Source organism: Lampetra planeri, unplaced genomic scaffold (assembly GCF_965212315.1).
Source record: "Lampetra planeri unplaced genomic scaffold, kcLamPlan1.2.h2 scaffold_1576, whole genome shotgun sequence".
Classification (NCBI taxonomy): domain Eukaryota; kingdom Metazoa; phylum Chordata; class Hyperoartia; order Petromyzontiformes; family Petromyzontidae; genus Lampetra; species Lampetra planeri.
The window spans coordinates 633-18,734 of NW_027614304.1; the positions used below are offsets into that span (position 1 = coordinate 633).

General features: G+C 43.3%; 3 protein-coding genes across 3 annotated transcripts; 2 read left to right on the top strand and 1 right to left on the bottom strand.

Annotated features, from left to right (window-relative positions):
- Positions 1–681: 681 nt before the first annotated feature.
- Positions 682–3,368, top strand: PRRT1 (proline rich transmembrane protein 1; the record flags this gene model as incomplete). The annotated part of the gene is made up of 3 exons (XM_078622508.1): positions 682–1,016; positions 1,794–1,991; positions 3,192–3,368. Coding segments are annotated over 3 exons (710 nt in total), but the record flags the coding sequence as incomplete, so codon positions are not given.
- Positions 3,369–7,458: 4,090 nt separating this feature from the next.
- LOC144739570 (transmembrane protein 268-like) lies at positions 7,459–9,549 on the bottom strand. The gene is made up of 6 exons (XM_078622504.1): positions 9,457–9,549; positions 8,903–9,055; positions 8,703–8,813; positions 8,116–8,202; positions 7,719–7,910; positions 7,459–7,626 (listed from the first exon to the last, which is right to left on the bottom strand). The coding sequence occupies exons 1-6, from the start codon at positions 9,547–9,549 to the stop codon at positions 7,459–7,461; spliced, it is 804 nt and encodes a 267-aa protein (XP_078478630.1).
- Positions 9,550–13,685: 4,136 nt separating this feature from the next.
- On the top strand, positions 13,686–16,660 carry LOC144739571 (sialidase-1-like). The gene is made up of 6 exons (XM_078622506.1): positions 13,686–13,778; positions 14,092–14,281; positions 14,473–14,735; positions 14,985–15,167; positions 16,114–16,333; positions 16,440–16,660. The coding sequence occupies exons 1-6, from the start codon at positions 13,686–13,688 to the stop codon at positions 16,658–16,660; spliced, it is 1,170 nt and encodes a 389-aa protein (XP_078478632.1).
- The last annotated feature ends 1,442 nt before the right edge of the window (positions 16,661–18,102 follow it).

Consider the following 18,102-nt stretch of genomic DNA (forward strand, 5'->3'; position numbering starts at 1 on the left):
CTGATGATGTTCTCCACAGCAGAAATGTCCAGATGCTGATAAATGTTGTGTTAAAGGGTGAAGTGAGGATGTCCATCACTGCCGTCATTAGCACTCAGCCTACTCCGGTTGGAAAATATCTTCTGCTCTGCTCTCTGTGATATTTCTGTGAAGATCTCCTGAGGACCTCTGATCCTTGTCATTTTTTTCCCCGTACATGAGCTTAGATAAGCTGCGTTCAGCGTGCGGTGTTCACTGTGTAACAATGCTCCCATTAGATAACAGGCTGTTCCATCTTTCACTGCTCTTCCTCCTCTTTCTTTGTGATAGCTCTCCTCACGGATTCTTTTCCTCATTTCCCTTCCCCTCATGTCTGTGAAGGTTCTCAGTCATCCAGGTCGCGGTATCTCGCGGGGTTAATTCGAAGGCGACTGGACTTGCTGTTTTCTTGAAATGTCGACTCATCCGGAAACTTCTTCAGTTCTAACCTGACGAGTGGGGAGTTGTGCTACTAATACTAAGTTTGTCTGTCAGTGTGTCGTTAGAGCTAAGTGTCTGAATGGGTATGGATTCTCCTGCGGAGAGATGTAAGGTTTAGATGAATTACATCTTTAACCATCTCCTCTCTCACAAGAAGGTTTTTCTGATTTCCCTGGTCAAGACATGAACTTCACCTTTCTCTTTCTTCACTTTGCCCCCCAGGTCTGGATGACTCTAGCCGTCAGATGATGCAGCCTCCTCCGTACCTTCCCGGCCCACAGGACCCCAACATCCCCCAGCACCCTAACATGCCTCCTGCACCGGGCACCCAACCCAACTATCCTCCTCCGCCTCCACCACCAGGCTCAGAGGGATACCTACAGGAGACTCAGTTCCACTGTGGCACGATGGGCCCCGCGGGGGCCCCCCAGGGCTACACTGTCCAGACCCAAGGCCCTGGAGGAACCATGCCTCATCCCCCTGTGGGATACCTCCATCCAGGCTACCCTCTACAGCTGCAGCCCTGCACAGCTTATGTACCCGTGTACCCCATGGCAATCGGTGAGACAGGCTGTAGAAATCAGTGCAAATCTAGCAAGTATAGAAAGACACACTATACATAAGCACGCTAGTTAAAGTTAAGTTGAAGGACAAGAATATAAAAGAAATGAAGTGAGATTATATACATATTTTATACAACAACATTATGTGCAACATTTCAGGGGGATGAATAAGATAAAAATACCCAAAAATATGACAAAAAGTTACAAAGACAATAAGAATTTGACATTAACTGCAAAGACTATACCAGATAGCGTTCCAGATAGATTAACATAAAATCTACACTAGTCAGTCTTGGAGGTGTAATGAAACTGTGAACGTATGAGGAGCTGCCTGCTGATCCCCACTCTCGTCTCACTTCCCTTTAATCAGATTAACATCGCCCATCTCTCTGATAAATATTATCTGTTCATGTCGACTGGCTCTGATTCAAGCAGTGGTAGCAGCAGCACAGATGTGGGCTGTGTGTGTTTTGTGCAGCAGAACTAACACTTGCAGATAATTGAAAAATGTCCTCAGATGCAGCTGAATGCGGCTCAAAACAATTTTCAGCATAGCTTCATTTTGGGAGTAGCATTAAACGTATCTCCTCTCAAGGCTTGCAGGGAATGGTAATTACGGTCGGAGGACATCAGAATCAGTCGGGTCTGCAGGCGTTTTTTTTTTTCAGTCCAACTGCCTTTGAAGGACAATTTTTCAGGAGCGTTGCCTCTGACGCATCTGTCAGAAAGTCAGTTCTACACTTTCACTTTTGTCTTCTTCTCTGCCCCCACCCAAAGGGCCAGCCTTACATGCCGGCTGGAGGAGGCCACCCAGCGATCCCACCAGGTCAGATTCACCCCATGCAGATGCCACCGAGCATCACCCTCATGGACCGTCGGCCGCCACACGACTACCTGCCCATCGCTGTGCTCACCACTGTCTGCTGCTTCTGGCCGACAGGCATCATCGCCATCATCAAAGCAGTGCAGGTTAGTGCAGCTTTATCCTTTTGGACCTTGGAGTCCGTGAACGTCGCCTTAATCTGAAGTAGTGTTGTAAATCCCCCATAAATCATTTCACTCTCCATTCTATTACCTTCGCCAACAAGGTCTGTGATTTGTAGGTTGTGTGTTGTGTCTGTTAGCAAAATAACCTGACTGAACTGTGGATACTATGATCCAGAACAGGACATATTATGGCGCTTGTGGATGTTCAGGCACTGTAAGGCAACGAATGAAGATAAAGACATGTAACTAATAACAAATCAAGGGTAAATGTTTGGTTCAAAAAAATGTACACGGACACAGAAAATACAAGTCAAACAGTTGATATTTGATGTGCAGACTTCCCCCCCACTGCCATGATGGACTGTTGGACTTCCTTCATCCTCATCCTTCCACCTCAGTACTTGCATTGTTGCTCCATGCTACACCCAGTGCTGGTCGGACTGAAGTCCATCGAGACAATTGTTTTGTCCGATTTCGGGATATAAAGTACAAATAAATTGAACTGAACTTGCATTCATCCATGCACAAAAGAGCAAAAGTAAAAGTACTTTTCAGCTCATGTTTCGGTTGTTCATCATCTCCTACTTGCTCCGGTCACAGGTCACAGTTGTGCTGGACTCCTGGACAAGTTGGCATGTTGCTGTTGAATTTGATCATTTGGAATTTGGAGTTTCACACGAGACTTGTACCTTGCTCAGTGCTCTTCTGCACAGGAGGTTGGATATGCTGCTGCTCTGTCATTGCCCTCTGCGTAAAAGCCAAGACTGGCTCCTTTGAACGCTCCTTGTTGGTGCTGTTCCACAGAGACGTAAAGACGTCATGGTGTCTGTTTTTTGGCTCTGTAACCGCAGACCTGTGCTGACCAACAGACCACATTACATAACTGCACCATTGTGAGTGCATCCAGTGGGGAATGGATTTTTCCCGTTCGGCCTGTTCAGCTGGCTTTGATTTGAGTCGAGCTGACACGGCATAGACCCACTGGTCTGAGCTGCGTGGCTGCAGTGTGCGTCGGTGCTGTGGGCTCTTTCCACATATTCAGGCTGCAATCGATCCATTCGTGGCGTTTATAGCCGGACTCTCTCCTGCTCCCACTTGTGCATCGTCTTGTTACACAAGCCATATTCTAATTTCTCTCCTCTCCCACACACCCCTCCCCCTCCCTTCCCCATCGTCATTTAGGTGCGTACAGCGATATCCAGAGGGGACATGGTGACGGCAGAAATAGCCTCCCGTGAGGCCCGCAACTTCTCCTTCATCAGCCTGGCTGTCGGCATCGCCTCCATTGTGCTGTGTACCATCCTCACCGTGGTCGTCATCATCGCCTCGCAGCATCACGACGACGACTGGGAGCCGTAACCCCGTGGGGGGAGAGGGGGTGGGGGCAAAACCAACATCATATTAGCTAGCGAACTTCTCCCCGTCAGGTTGGATGATAAAGGCACACTGATGCACTCAAAGTATTGCTTGCTGCTACACACAGTCTGTCACACACACAGCTGTGACCTAACACACACACACACACACACACACACACACACACAAAATAACCAAAAACAACCAATCACAGATGAAGTCTAAATGCCCAATACAAGCCACTGTCAAATGAGGCCCTGTGTTGCAGTTACCACAGCAACCACTTAATATTTACAGTTGGATATGAGCAGCCGGGGGGAGACAAATCGCCTCGCATTAACAATTCATTTGACACTGATTAATTCATAGACTCCTCTCTGACGTAGTGCAAAGAGAGGGCACCGCGGGTTTCTGCTCGAAATATTCCTGTGACAAAATGGACGCACAGAGGTACCTGACACCCATTGTAGTCACTCAAGAACACGCGTAGCTTTAAACCTCTGCCGTGCTGAAACCGTGTGTGCGATCATTGATTTCCAGAACAGTGTGACGGCTGTTGCATAAGAGACAGTCCAGCTGATTTAAAGTGTCACAGGGATCAATGTACATTCAACACACCCGACGGGCACTGGACTGACAGGCGGACCTCACCAAACCCAGTAGTTTGTTGGAGATTGGCTGTGTGTGTGTTTCATGGACATTTCAGCTGAGCTAGATAATAATAATTATGTTTGTTTGTTTATTTACCCAGTATCTACTCACGCATTGACTACGACCGTTGGCAGTGTGTAACACGTTTATCGCAGCTATCGGATACTTTTGAAAACTGTGTCGTCAAATGATTTCCCTTCTGAAACGACGCAGCTGCTTTCATTCTTGGTTCTCATAGTGCATGATGAATACACATTTGTTTCAAGGCAAATGGGCTTTTAGTGCGCAAATAGCTTGTGTCCCGGACTTTGGCGGGAGCAGTTCCTAAATTTTCTAGAAGTGTGTGGTACAGTATTTTTCATAACAATCTTCTGTCAAAACAAAGAAAATGAGACAATTTAGGTGATCAATATTTCAATCTAGAGTTTGATAGCTTTTCAAATATTGTTTGACAGTGTATCGGCCGTTATCGTGTTGCACCTATCGTAGCTATTTAACCTCGGACACTATATATAATATTAACATGATGTACAAGATGATGGGACAACATAACCTTGCATGTCATCCTCAGTTTGTTTCCATTTCTCTTAAATATTGAGGCTGGATGTGTCGGTACAACTCCTGCGGTATCTGGGCGTTCTTCCTGGAGGAGCACGGCTTCCATCATGTGGCCCTAGAAAGGTGCGCCGGTGTTTATGAGAGCCAACATGACACGGTCACTACAGAAGGAAATCTGTGGGGAAACTGAATATGAATGTTTCTGATAGAAGAGAGAAAAATATGAATGCCTCTACTGTATTGTAGCACTTTGATCTCTCCCCCAGATCGCCCCCCCCCCCCTCTTTTTCCCCATGAGTTAATGAATCAACATATCTTCTGCTTCGCCTGATTCCAGTGATGATTATTTTCTTAGAAATTACTCAGATATACAAGTATAACCACTTTATTTCTCTATTTCACTGAAAAGTAATTGTAATTCTTGCTTTAAGTGAAGAATGCAACTTAAAAAGATGTATTTAATAATTCCTCGACACTGTAAAGTTTAAGAGGAGCCTTTAAGTGCAAGACTGGCTCAAGCACAACGCGATCCGTAACCGGAGCAAGCGGAAGATGAATGAAGGAATGAATGAATGAATGAATGAATGAATGAAGTGCAAGAGCTAGAACAAACAAACCACATATGTTTTTACTGAACAATATGAATGAATTTCATGGTATTGCAATATTTTCAAAGGTTAATTGGATTTAAATTTGATGTTTATCTCTCTGGTAGCAATTAATTTCAATCACAGTTGAAAGGTTTGGACCTGACTTGGAACCAAAGGATCAGACAGGATTGCCTGACCAGTATTTTGTGTAAATAAGACTACAAACATTTCTCTGGTATCTGTTTCTGTGCCACAGGAAATGCTCTGAACAAACCTCTCACTGGCTGGAAACAGGTGAAGTGAAGCAGCGCACGACACAAACATGCAGATTCACACATTAGTTTGTCAAAACTGTACAAAAAAACAACACAAAGCAATAGAAAATGTTGCTTCTAGTTCCAAACAGTATTTGAGAAGGTCAAATAAGGAGATGATAGTGGAAATAAGTGCGTCAGAGCCTTTTTGCAGTTTGGTTTAATGCAGAACGCTTATGTGAAGATGATTTCAGTGTTAAACGTATGAAACAGAGTACTGTTGAGTATTATGTACAGAAGTGAGTGTGCGTACCAAATAGAGTCACTCCAGTGTATTTCGTTGATGATTAGGTGCTAGGCTGCTTTCTGATATGGTTCCTCTGCAACTCGTAGCCGTTTACTGCTGCGTTCCTCCTTTTTATTTTGTTCATGAGCTTGTAAATGCGATGGGGTTGTTTTTTTGTTTGTTTGTTTTCCCTCAAAGTGGCAGCTGTACAAAAATGACTGGTGTACACGTGGTTCTCTTTGGGTTTATTCTGATTATTCATGGATATGTTGCACATTGCATTGGTTGTCCCTGAGTTCAGTTGTTTGAGTAAAGAATAAAATCATTTTGGGTTGTGAATGGCGTGTTGGTAAAGGCAGCGTCTCTTTCTTTGGGGTCTGTTTTTTAACCTCTGTGTCTTTCCATCCTCTCTCAGTCCCTCATCACTAAGGTGCTATTTATAGTTGACCTGGTTTTCTCCCCCTGCATCTCTTTTTCCTCTCTCTGCCAGAAGCTCCAGTATATCTAGCTATCTTATATTAAATCAGGTTTGTGCTTCAAAGATGCTCATTTATCCACAGTAGTATCACATATTTATCACATGACCGTAATGTAGCTCAAATAATACGACACAAGTCAAATTCAAGCTCTCAGCTTTGTGAAGCTGGTGGCCCTTCATGATGAATCCATAACCTCATCATCATCAACCTCGTTAGACATCGTTTCTCATTAAGCACCCAATCGTAAATGTGAGCATGCAGGTGATGGACATGTCAGCTCCTCTACCCCATAACAACCATTATGGTGAAATCCCTTTCATTAAAATCAAAGGTTATGTATGAGAAACCAACCAATGTAAAAGTGGTTTGAGGGAGGAACTCAAATTGGGAGCCAAGCCAGCGCCTATGTGCAGGATCACAGATGGCCATTTAGCCACCCGAGGAGAGCCAGCGTCTCTGAGATCATTTAACTTGGCCTCGTGTTGCACGCCTCTCTCCTCCATCACATGATGCCGGCTTCTCCTTTGTTGGCTACACTGGCTGTCCCGCTGCATGTGTTTGTGTCATCCTTCAGCTTCCTCGCTGGGCTGTCATCTCAGTCACAGCGTCAGGACCGATGGAGAACGTTTGGGAGAATAAACCCAGCCACCTGTCGAGAAATGTGTGGGCCTCTTTATGCAGAGATAAACAACCCACCGTACCGCATACACACATAGGTGCCAGGCAGAAAAACCCTCGGCCCCGCAGGCTACAGACATTTGAAATGATCACAAAAGCCAATGACTCATGCAAAGGCCCTTCCAGCATCATTACACAGCTGCATCAAGGGGATTCGATCTTCCCTGTCAGGTTCCCACTGTCTGATTTTTACAAACAGCTTCCTCCAAGCACAAAATGTTGTGGGCTACAGAGTAAAATCTTAATATATTAAAAATGTGCAGTGCAGGTACCTTAAAATTGTCAATTAGTGCACTTACCACTGCTGCATCCAAGCAGCCACAAAGAATGCACAACTAATAATCAGAAGAATGTCTTTAACATTGGTACAAATGTAACAGCAGACAGTCATTGCAAATGACAGTCACACAAATGCAGTTTGTTTGTTTTTTACAGCAGAGGGATGGATCCATGTTTTCAGCAATTGTTGGGGCGCATGGTGCAAACACACAAACGTAAAACATGATATCATCAAAGAGTTTAAGTGAATGTTTTGTTGTACTCAAGCCAGTCTTTCCATCTATTAAGTTTTTGTTTTGCCTGCACTTGATACGTCTGCTAGCAGAGGATCTTGGTCTTGATGTACTGGCAGAGGCAGAACGGTGCAGTGGTGCAATGATTCCTCCGGGGTCGCATGCGGTGGTGTGAGGGTCCTGACAGACGTTCAGACACCAGCAGCTTCACATAGACAGCGCTGTAGGTCATCAGAAGCTGGTAGGCTTTAGCCTACACAACATGGAAGCACAGTATCATCTGTCCAAGTTAGTGGTCATTCCTCTGTGAAGGCCCCAAAAACCTTGAAGTACTATTTTTCTTACCTGAGCAGATAAGGATGCATCAGGGATGAGGCTGTAGTTTGCTGCAACTTTAGCATCCCCCTCCTGGCTGGATGAAGCGGTGCCGCCGGTATCTTCATTTCCCAGAAGAGGTCTCTGTTCATCTGAACCCTGCTCAATATCTGAGACCTCCGTCACAAGGACAAGATGGGACATTTTCCTCTTCAGCTTTATCTGGTAAAAAAAAGGGGGAAAAAGTGTGTGTATTGAATCGTAGAAACATCAGGAGCAGGTGCATAAAAGTCAGTAAAGGAATAAATTCCCTGCACACAGACTTGTGTTGTATTGATTTTGCGGGAGGACTAACATGAGAACACAAGTGAAATTAAGGAAGCAACAGACAGACCAACAAAGTAGGACATGTACTTGGCTCACTCACCTGGGCATCATTTGCCACATTCACATCTTCTAGAGTTTCAGTCAGTGTCCTCAAACAGCAAGCTATGTCCCAGTACACAAAATACAGCTGCAGAGAGACACAGGCAGATGAATCAAAGAATAGGAGAATAAAAGAATGTTTTGTCCAGGGTTTTCGCCTTTTTTTAATCTTACTGGTTTAAAGGAAAAGTGGTCTCAAACTAGAACCTGGCTTGGTATATATGGGTCATACCCAAAGTAGAACAGCAAACCATAGGGTTGTTTGTTTTGGGTGTTTTTTTTTTTTTTTTTGCTTTCATCAGGTCCAATGACACACATGATAGCAAAGAGTTTTAGAAGAGATCCGGCGATTTCTTCAGAAAGCCCATTTATGAAATTCCAGTCAAGCTCTTGTCTAAATACTGAAATGATGCTGTACAATGAACTGCAGTTGCCTGCTGTTTCCCTTAAACTCAAGTTATGGTCTAACTAGGTTTTCTCCTACCATGTCAGATTTTTGGCATCTTATGTGGGTATGTAGCCCTCCAAACTCAAAGAGCAGAGCTTTCAATAACACAAAGATGAGACAGTTGATGTGAGTGGATCAACCTGCATGTTTCCATTGCAGTTCTGCACCCAGTCGGCCACCGCCACCAGCAACTTGTGCTTCACCATGTACTCGTTCACCTGGATCAGCCGAACATCCAAGTTCACGTTGATCTGACACAGAATCAGACATCGTTGAGATTTGTATTTACATTTACTGAACTGCAACCTGAAACCACTAAGCATTCATTGACCCTGTTTACCTTGTTTTTACTGAGGTGGAGGACAAAGACAATGGCGGTGGTGACGAAGATGGCGATCAGACTGACACAGAGACAAAGGACCCAGTAGTCGCTGACGGTGATGTAGAGGCGCAGAGTGGAGAAGACGGCACACCACACCACCACATACAGCACCTGGTAGAGGGAGAGGACGGGCAAATTGGTCCAATTTGAAATGAAAGGAATTTTGATACAACACAAATCTGAAAATTACAAAAGGAATAAAACACCAACACAGGAGATTCTGACACTCTGTGTCCTATTCACGCAAAAAAAATTGTCTCCCTACTTGAGGCCTTGTGCACTTAACGCTCCAAAACACTAATCACCCACGCTGTGAGTCACAATCAACCATAAAAGCAAATAATATCCAAATAGGCAAAAAGGATTAGTTTCATGCATTATTTGTTTTTTCGCTCATTTGGTTCGATGAGACAATGAACACAACAAACAATCCTGAGTGATGAGTAAAGACTGAGTCAGAAGAAGATTTGTTCAGCGTTAAGACTAAAACCTATGAAGCTGGACCATCATACCGGTGCTGTTATGAAATGAAAGAGGGCTGAGTTGAAGACCAGGTATCTCTTGACTGAAGGAACATCCAGAGCTGTTTTCAATGACGTCTCCATTTCTGCAGCAGGAATCTAACATGATAAAAAAATCAGAGTGAAATAAATGATAGAAATGCAAATTATTTTCAAGTTTGGAAATGTGTGTGTGTGTGTGTGTGTGTGTGTGTGTGTGTGTGTGTGTGTGTGTGTGTGTGTGTGTGTGTGTGTGTGTGTGTGTGTGTGTGTGTGTGTGTGTGTGTGTGTGTGTGTGTGTGTGTGTGTGTGTGTTGACCATCGACCTGGAATCCACATCTCTCCAGCGTGGCACAGCACAGAGAGAGGTCAAAGCTGGGGTTGAACAGTGAACAGCTCGGCATTGCGAGAACACACTGACCTGAGTGGGACACAGAGCAAGCATATGTGTGTGTTAGACACCGCCAACCTCTGACATGCACATTTGGGATGTTGTATGGATGTTTGGTCAAATTAATAAAAATAGAAAATAGAAATGGTAAAATAGAAAAAATTCCCACACGTGAAACACCAAATTTCCAGAATGAACAATTTATTGTGACGTTTTGTAATAGACCTTTTTCAAGCAAATGTTTGTGCCAACAAAAGAAGGCATCTTAAATAGGAATGGAATGTGTGAGTCCAACCAATCACTATTCCACACACTATTAACATCTTATTAAAATATGAATACTAATATACTAATCGTGTATTGATACTAAAAATCAATACACGATTATGGCAGCATCAATACACATAGATAAAGTACAACACAATCAGACAAAACACAAAATCATGTCATGACTGATAGACTGATAGATAAGGGCCTAATAAAAAGTAATGGCTAATGGTTCAGTCACCAAAAATATGACAGATGTATGTAAGAATCCTGTAATAAATATGAAAAAAATCTGAAAAAAATATGACATGACCATACAACGATGAGCATGATGTGATGTGGAGTCATGATGGAGCATTGAATGTAACCTGGTGTGTGGTGTTGTGGTCTATTGTTAAATGAACCATTGCAGGTCAGAAGGCTTAAATGCAGAACGCCACAGAAACCCCTTGTTTGTCGTTCCTTCCTTTAATAAAAACATATGATCATGCCAGATGACAGAAGACAGGTGCAGAAGCAGATTTTACCATTTGACCATCTGTTTCGTGGCTGAGCTTCACTTTGTCTAATTTGAACATCCACTTCGCTCTCCTCCATCACACTGTGTTTGTCATCCATCATCCCAGAGGAAACCAGACCCTGCTGTCCAAAAAAACTGTATGTCAAGGGAAACAGGGGAGAAACAACAGGAATAAATAAATAATGGTTGTTGCTGCAGCAAACCATGAAACCTGGAGGGTAGTTTGCCAACATTTAGACCTTTTTGTTTCACAATTCAAAAGGAAGAGTGCGACATTGTGAAACCAGCTGCTTGAACAGCCTTGAAGGGCAGAAAAAGTGGATCTAATGTTTCAATGTGGCTGCAGTCACGTATCACTTTGGACTTATACTAGAAAACAATAGTCACTTATAGAGTCATTTATGACCCATCAGGAGCACAACTGCGAAAGCTCATGAGAGAAAGATTATGTCCACAAAATCTAAATAACATGACACCAGTGTGACTGTGTCTGAGTCTGTTACAGGAAGCTGATGAACAAAGCCACAAACAAGCAGCACTAATGAAGATGAGGTGAGCTATACATGGTGATTGCTTGTTGTCAGGCATTTCAAGAAGAAGAATGTGTGGGTCAGGCGGCTGTAAAAAGAAAGCTGGTAAACATTTTCACAGATGAAATGAACGACAGTTTCAAACCTGCAGGAAGCCAGATAACTTCTCCTTTCAAAGCCTTGACTGTAGCAACGGAGTGACGATGTTATCTGTTCACAACGGCAGAGCAAACCACGTTTTTCCATGTTACTGCTAAGTGTGGAAAATTAGTCTGGAATGGATCATGTTATCATGAGCATTTCCATTTCTACGCTGCCTTTCAGAAAGACGCCATGCTCGATCGCGTACATATGTCTGTTGATAGTGGATAAAAAAATATCTACAGCACCTTACCAGGGGCCCTCCTCAGGATCCTCTCACCAGCTTCTGTGAAGGAGAACGGTGAAACAGATAAAGAACATGCTGGCCCTCTTTTCTCGCTTGTCTGCGTCGCACATTTTAGCACTTAAGTGCGATAACAAACCCTCATCCCCTTCTTCACTTCTTTGCTTTCACTCATCGGCCTCCTCTCTGACTTCATCTACTCTTCCATTTTCACTTCCTGTTTGTGAATAAAGTCAAACTCCGATGAGACAATTTCTCATTGACTGACTCACTGTAAATTCATTGTGTCCCCAAAACGGCCCAGAGAGTCCACTGTGATGAAACACCACCCACCTTCTCTCCAGATCAAAGTCCATTTTGTAAACAAGTGGATTATATTTCCCTCTGGATCCTCTTTTGACTGGTAACATGTCCCCTAAGTTGTCTTCAGAGCGATTCACAATGACTGTGGCATATTCTCCTTTCACACACAAATGTGTCTCAGCCTCTCTCTCTATCACTCTCTCTTCTCTCGCTCAGTTTCTCAGAGCGTGACTCAGATCAGCCTGCTCTCATGACTTCTGGAATGTGGTTTGTGGCGGTTCAACACCAGAAAGGGGTCGTCTGCAGATTTGTATATGCAGAGGCTGACGTAGACCCCATTGTTGGTATAAATGCTGCATGGCATGACTTTGTAATGTGATGAAGATGGTCCATTGATAGGGGGAGTTTGTTTTCATTCACATATCGCAGCCTCACTGGACCTCAACACAAGGATGCAGGCATCAATCATGACAAAACCTTTGAGGACACCAACTTAAATTTAGTCTCTGGACTCAGACTGACCTCGAACATAAAGCTTTACAATACTAAACACACGAAAGATGAGATTGCCAGGCAGTCTCCTGCATTGAAAATGTGTTGTAACAGCGTTCACTGGTTCTGCGGCTGGAGCGTGACTGTTGAATTGAGTTTCCAACACTATCTTCCTCAAAGACTGATCTTGAGACACTTTTGTTAGGTTTGGCTGTCAAACTTTGCAATCTACCTTCCCTACTTTGATGAAGTCTGGAGGTAGAATGAACCTTCATGAACCTCCAGTCTAATTTCTGTGTTTCGCATTTATAATCACACCAGTTCAAATTATGTGCTGGACTATCATTGGGTCCAAACTGTGACATCACAAACGGAATCACAAATGGAATTATTTGGTGATGCAGCGTTCAGTGTTCATACAGTATGATTTGGATTTCAAGCTACTATTTCAAGGGATGTTTTTGTTTGTTTACTGTCCTCCACAAACAAATAAAGTTCAATTTCACAAATATGTAAATCCTTTCTTGCCTCTGTTTATTATCCATTCATTCTACACATCCATTAAAGGATGTATTCTTAAATTTGAATTGGAATTTATCATTGTTGGCGTTTTTTAGACAGATTAAGGTTTCGAAGATTTCAAAGAAAAACACAGAGTAATGTTTGTCCTGTGTTGTAGGCATGAAAGGACGCCACCGTGTGGATTAACGTGGCACTATGTATCGTCCTGCTGAGAGAACAAAGACCAAAAATAGAAAATAAAGTTGAAACCAATGACAAAACATTTTACCCAGCAGGACAGAAGAAGGAACAACAATTTCTCAGTATGAAGCAGTTCTGAACACACTCTCTGCAATGTACATAACAAACATAAAGTGGAATAATAAACTTCTAACAATGTCAGTGAGATGTGAACTCATATTTCTTCATAAAAGTATAATCACTGGCTGAGTTGTATTGTCAGACAATTTACTTGTGTGTCTAATAAATAAATATATGTGTATAAAACACATATTCACCTTTTGAAGGAAAACGGGGAAGTAGTTAATAAATTTGAAAATATGTCATGTCAGAAGAACTAAACCCCACATATAAAAATGACACATACCACGTACTGTTTTAAATAAAAGACCAATTTCCTGTTTTGATGCGTGACGTTCGGTCGTCACGTGACTGGGTCACGTGACTGTAGGGTTACTGCCGGTGTTGTGGTCACAGTGTGGACAGTTTTGAAGGCAGGTTTACTGAGCGTCCCTCTGTCTTTCGTCGAGTTATTTCCAAACGCCCTCCGACGTTTTCATGTTTAATGTTTAATGATCAATGTTCGAGTGACGACGAAGGATTCCAGACTTGATGAAGATGAAAACAGGAAGTGAGCTCGCTGCACTGTGGTTCCTTCTCTCCGCCGTGTTGGATCCAGCTGCGTGTGTCATCAGCCCAAATCTGGTACTGTGAACTTTGATAATATACATTGGAAATTCAGCAGTATACGTTTTTTAGGCTGACTGGCGGCCAGCTCCGGTTATTTTTCTTAAGATGTCTTGCAAACTTAAGGGACAAAACATTTTACTGTTTTATGACTGTTTTACCAGTCAGGATCATCACATGACTTTTAGGTGCACGTCTATATGTTCTTTTCACTGCCTGGATATGGTTACTTATCACTTTACAGTATTTGTTCCCTGCACCACCACAATGAATGCACATTTTAATTCATAACGTCGACCGTTGTCGGCGTGCCTCTCTCCTTCTTTTCCAGATTGACCCTTTGATACTGGAGGAGCAGCTGCTGTGGGTGAACGGGGCCAAAGGGGAGGTGAGCACTTACAGGATCCCGCTGCTCACCTTCACGCCCAAAGGAAGTCTGCTGGCTTTTGCTGAGGCCAGGAAGTCCTCCGCCAGTGATGCAGGAGCAAAGTTCATCGTAATGCGGAGGTCCATCGACAAAGGTAGGAGCACCCTCAGACATAAAACCTAATGTTTTGTCACACTGCTACTGTATTATTTCAAATGTCTGAGCGTACACGACACTGAAAGTGCTGTTTTTTTTGTTAATTTAAGTCATTTAGGTAATTTTTCATGTATGTTTCAACTGACCTCAGTTGTGTCTCGATATCCCACTTCTCCGTCATCCCTTCAGGGTACACATGGTCCCCGAACACGTTCATTGTAGATGACGGAACGCAAGCAGACGGCCTGAACCTCGGCTCAGTGGTGGTCGATGAGGTCCATGGCTCGATCATTCTGATCTACACCGTGTGCTTCCACCTGTACCACTGCCAACCGTCGAGCATCATGATGGTGCAAAGCAAAGATGACGGACTCAGTTGGAGCCAACCCAGAAACCTCTCGCTCCAACTTGGCATCAAGAACTTTGCTCCTGGGCCAGGCTTCGGTCTTCAGGTGATTTACCTAATTTGTATGTGTTATAGCAGAGCACACAAATAAATAAATACATACATATACGATGTAGACATGATGTTGGTTGTAAAATACATATTCGATCCTTTGTGCGTGTGCATGTCGTCTTCAGTCCTTTAGAAAGAGGTTATTAATTATTAGTTGGGACTAACCTGGTTCGATACAGGTCAAATAAAATTGTCTCTTTGTGTTTTAGCTCATTGTGTACAACAATGTATGTTTTCACCACAGTTGCGCCATGGTGAAAAAAATGGAAGGTTGGTTGTGTGTGGTCATGGAACACTGGAGGGAGATGGTGTATTCCTCATCATAAGTGATGACTATGGACAAACCTGGAGGAACGGTGCGTCACTGAAAAGCATCCCTTACAACCAGCCGAAGAAGGCTCAGGACTTCAATCCCGATGAGTGCCAGGTATACACACCTTGCACTTACTAAAACCGTGTGTCGTTGACAGCTTATTTTTAGAGATGATCTGAAACTCACTTCCTGGAAAGGGAGTTGATAAGAAGTCAATTGGCTCAGCAAAGGTTGGAATGCAGACTGACGGGTAAACTGAGAGCTTGAAAGGCGTCCCTCTGAGCTTTATGTTCACCGCTGCTGGTCGTCAGCACGTTCTCAGGTTGCCCACAACAAGCACATACGGCCCTCTGGCTTCTACTGTGAGCAGCTGTCTGCACAATGGAGGTTTTGAACATGGCCCACTAGGTTTCTTTGACCCCAATGTCCTTTGGAAGAAGAGAAACAGCACCGTGTACTAGACACCCCCATTTTACTATCAGTGCATTTTTGGGGTAGGTTTCCACTTTATTGGTGGTCATAAACCAAAAAAAAAGGATTCAGAGGAACGAACAATCCTCTTCTGCAAGAGTTAAATAAATAAATTAGTGACATGCACAAGGAACAATTAATAAAACCTCATAATAGACAACATAAAAGTGCAGACCTGGCTTATGAAACATTGTGGTTTAAGATCTTTTCATACAACTATAATGTTGTTTTGTCAAACTTTGGCCAAAGCTCATCTGGTAAAGTTGACCATGTCGCCACCTGATGTCCATTATAAGTGCACTGCCACGGTTCAGTTCAGATCGACTATTCTTTCCAGTCACTCTCCTCCAGTTTACTCATTGTTGTTTACTCATTGTTGAGGTTTCCCATCAGAACTATGACAACCAGATGGAGTCTGACCTCTACTGGCTAAGACGCTCGGCTGTAGATTTAACTCCTGGCAGGCAAAGCAACTCCACCTCAGTGATACTAGTGCTTTGTGATTCATCTCATTCCACTGTTTGAATGTTTAGGATCATGACAGATGCTTTCGAGCCCAACACTTTTCTCCTCCTCTGCCCTTCTCCAGCCTGTTGAACTGACAGATGGCACTATTCTCATCAACGTACGGAACCAGAACAGCTACCACTGTAAGTGTCGCATAGTGGTGCGGAGCAGGGACTATGGAGAGACACTGCCTGTTGAAGATTTGTCCTTTGACTACGAGCTGAGGGACCCCGCAGTGGCAGCTGGAGCTGTGCAGAAAGGAGGCGTGCTCTTCTTCACCAACCCCTCCAATGAGCAACAGAGTAAGAACACAGAGGTTGTCCGTGACCTCCGACGCCCTAATTCTCGGTCCATTCCCGGTCAATAAGTTAATAAGTATGTTCTAACATCTTGCACTGAACCCCACAGGAATTAACATGACCTTACGTTGGTCCCTTAATGATGGCTATGCTTGGGAGAAGAAAGCTGTCCAGATATGGCCGGGACCGAGCGGCTACTCCTGCATGACGTCGATTGATAGCAATGCTCCAGACGACGAGAAGCACATCTTTGTCATCTTTGAGAAGGGGTTCAAGATTTCTGACGAGACCATCTCTTTTGTTAAAGTGCACCTGTACAGCGGCAGGTAGAGCACGGAACAAAGGTGCGGAGTTATAAAAAAATGCAAACAATGCATGAAGACTACTTGCGGACTGAAATGTATCTTGAGCATAACTCCTGTTTCCCTTTGTTTTAGTTGCCCAGATTTCACCATTGGTGGTAAACAAAGAAAGGACAATGACTTTCTCAGGAACGTGAAAAATGGGAAGCTCTTTGCAATTTATGAACAATTTTCTGGACGTTTGTGGATATGAATCAAATCTTTATCTTTCCTCTTCATAAGATGATCAAGTCTCGTGGCCAGTTATGTGGGCTGTGGGTTGTCAAAAAACGGCAATCAAACTGGCGTGTACATAGATAAAATCTATAATTATTTAAAGTTGACATTGCATCGCATTACAGTAATATTAGACCTTCCTGAAGTATCACAGATTTCATCAGCTAGGACCAATAACAGATCAGTCTCTTGGGATCTGTTGAATGAAATGCAGTTTGGTTGTGTCTGCACTTGCTATTTTGCTATGAATTTATTGCAGACAATTCCTTGCTTTGGTGATCAAGAGTGTGGAATAATTGGTATGAAGTCACTCTTCAGTATGTGTATGAATGGTCTTGAAAACAAGGGGTGTGATTAAAACGTGTGTGATTAAATGTAAACTGAAACATAGTCCAATAAACAACTCTTTGTCATCTCTACTCGGATTAGGTTGATGACACTATGGGGGAAAACAGTTGACTTGTTTTGCTTCTGGGAACATAAATATTGCACAGTACTAATCTTGGAAAAGAATTTTATTGTACAATGTACACATCGCTTCTGATCATCAGTTTTAAGAATAAAAACGTAGGAATGCCATAGTTTTCATACATCTGCAGCTATTATAACACTCGTCTTGCATTTGTGTACCAAGTGATTAATTAGTCGTTTTTGATGTACATCATATATTAACGTTAATGTCAATGTTTTTGTTGTGCATTTTTCCTTTACAGCAGAGGTCCCAAACGGCTCCCATCTTATGAAATTACCCAGTAGCCGTTGACGGCTCTTTAGGCGAAGGATCAAGTCCGCTGTTACAGTTTCTTTTGCCCTTTTCATTTGTTTTTGGACTAAAAAGAAACAGAGCGCAAGTAAGCCGTATATCTTATAAATATTTGTGCTAGTATTCACATTAGGTCCGTGCATTGTACTCCGAAGACCGTAATCAGTGTATTTGCCTGTGCTGGACGGTAACGCTGCTTAGCTAGCTGGGTCACTTGCTAGAAAGCTACGCGGTAGCATAGCTAACCTCACTGCGATACAACCTCGAGACAAGTCGGGACAAGACCAGGTCAGTGGCCGGGGAATTGTGCTTTATGCGTCACGCAAACATGGATTCGTTACATTATATTGAGAAGAAATCGTGTGATTGTTTGGACAAAATGCTAGCCTGGATCGATAGGGTGTTATGTGAAGGGACAGTCTTGTCACAGG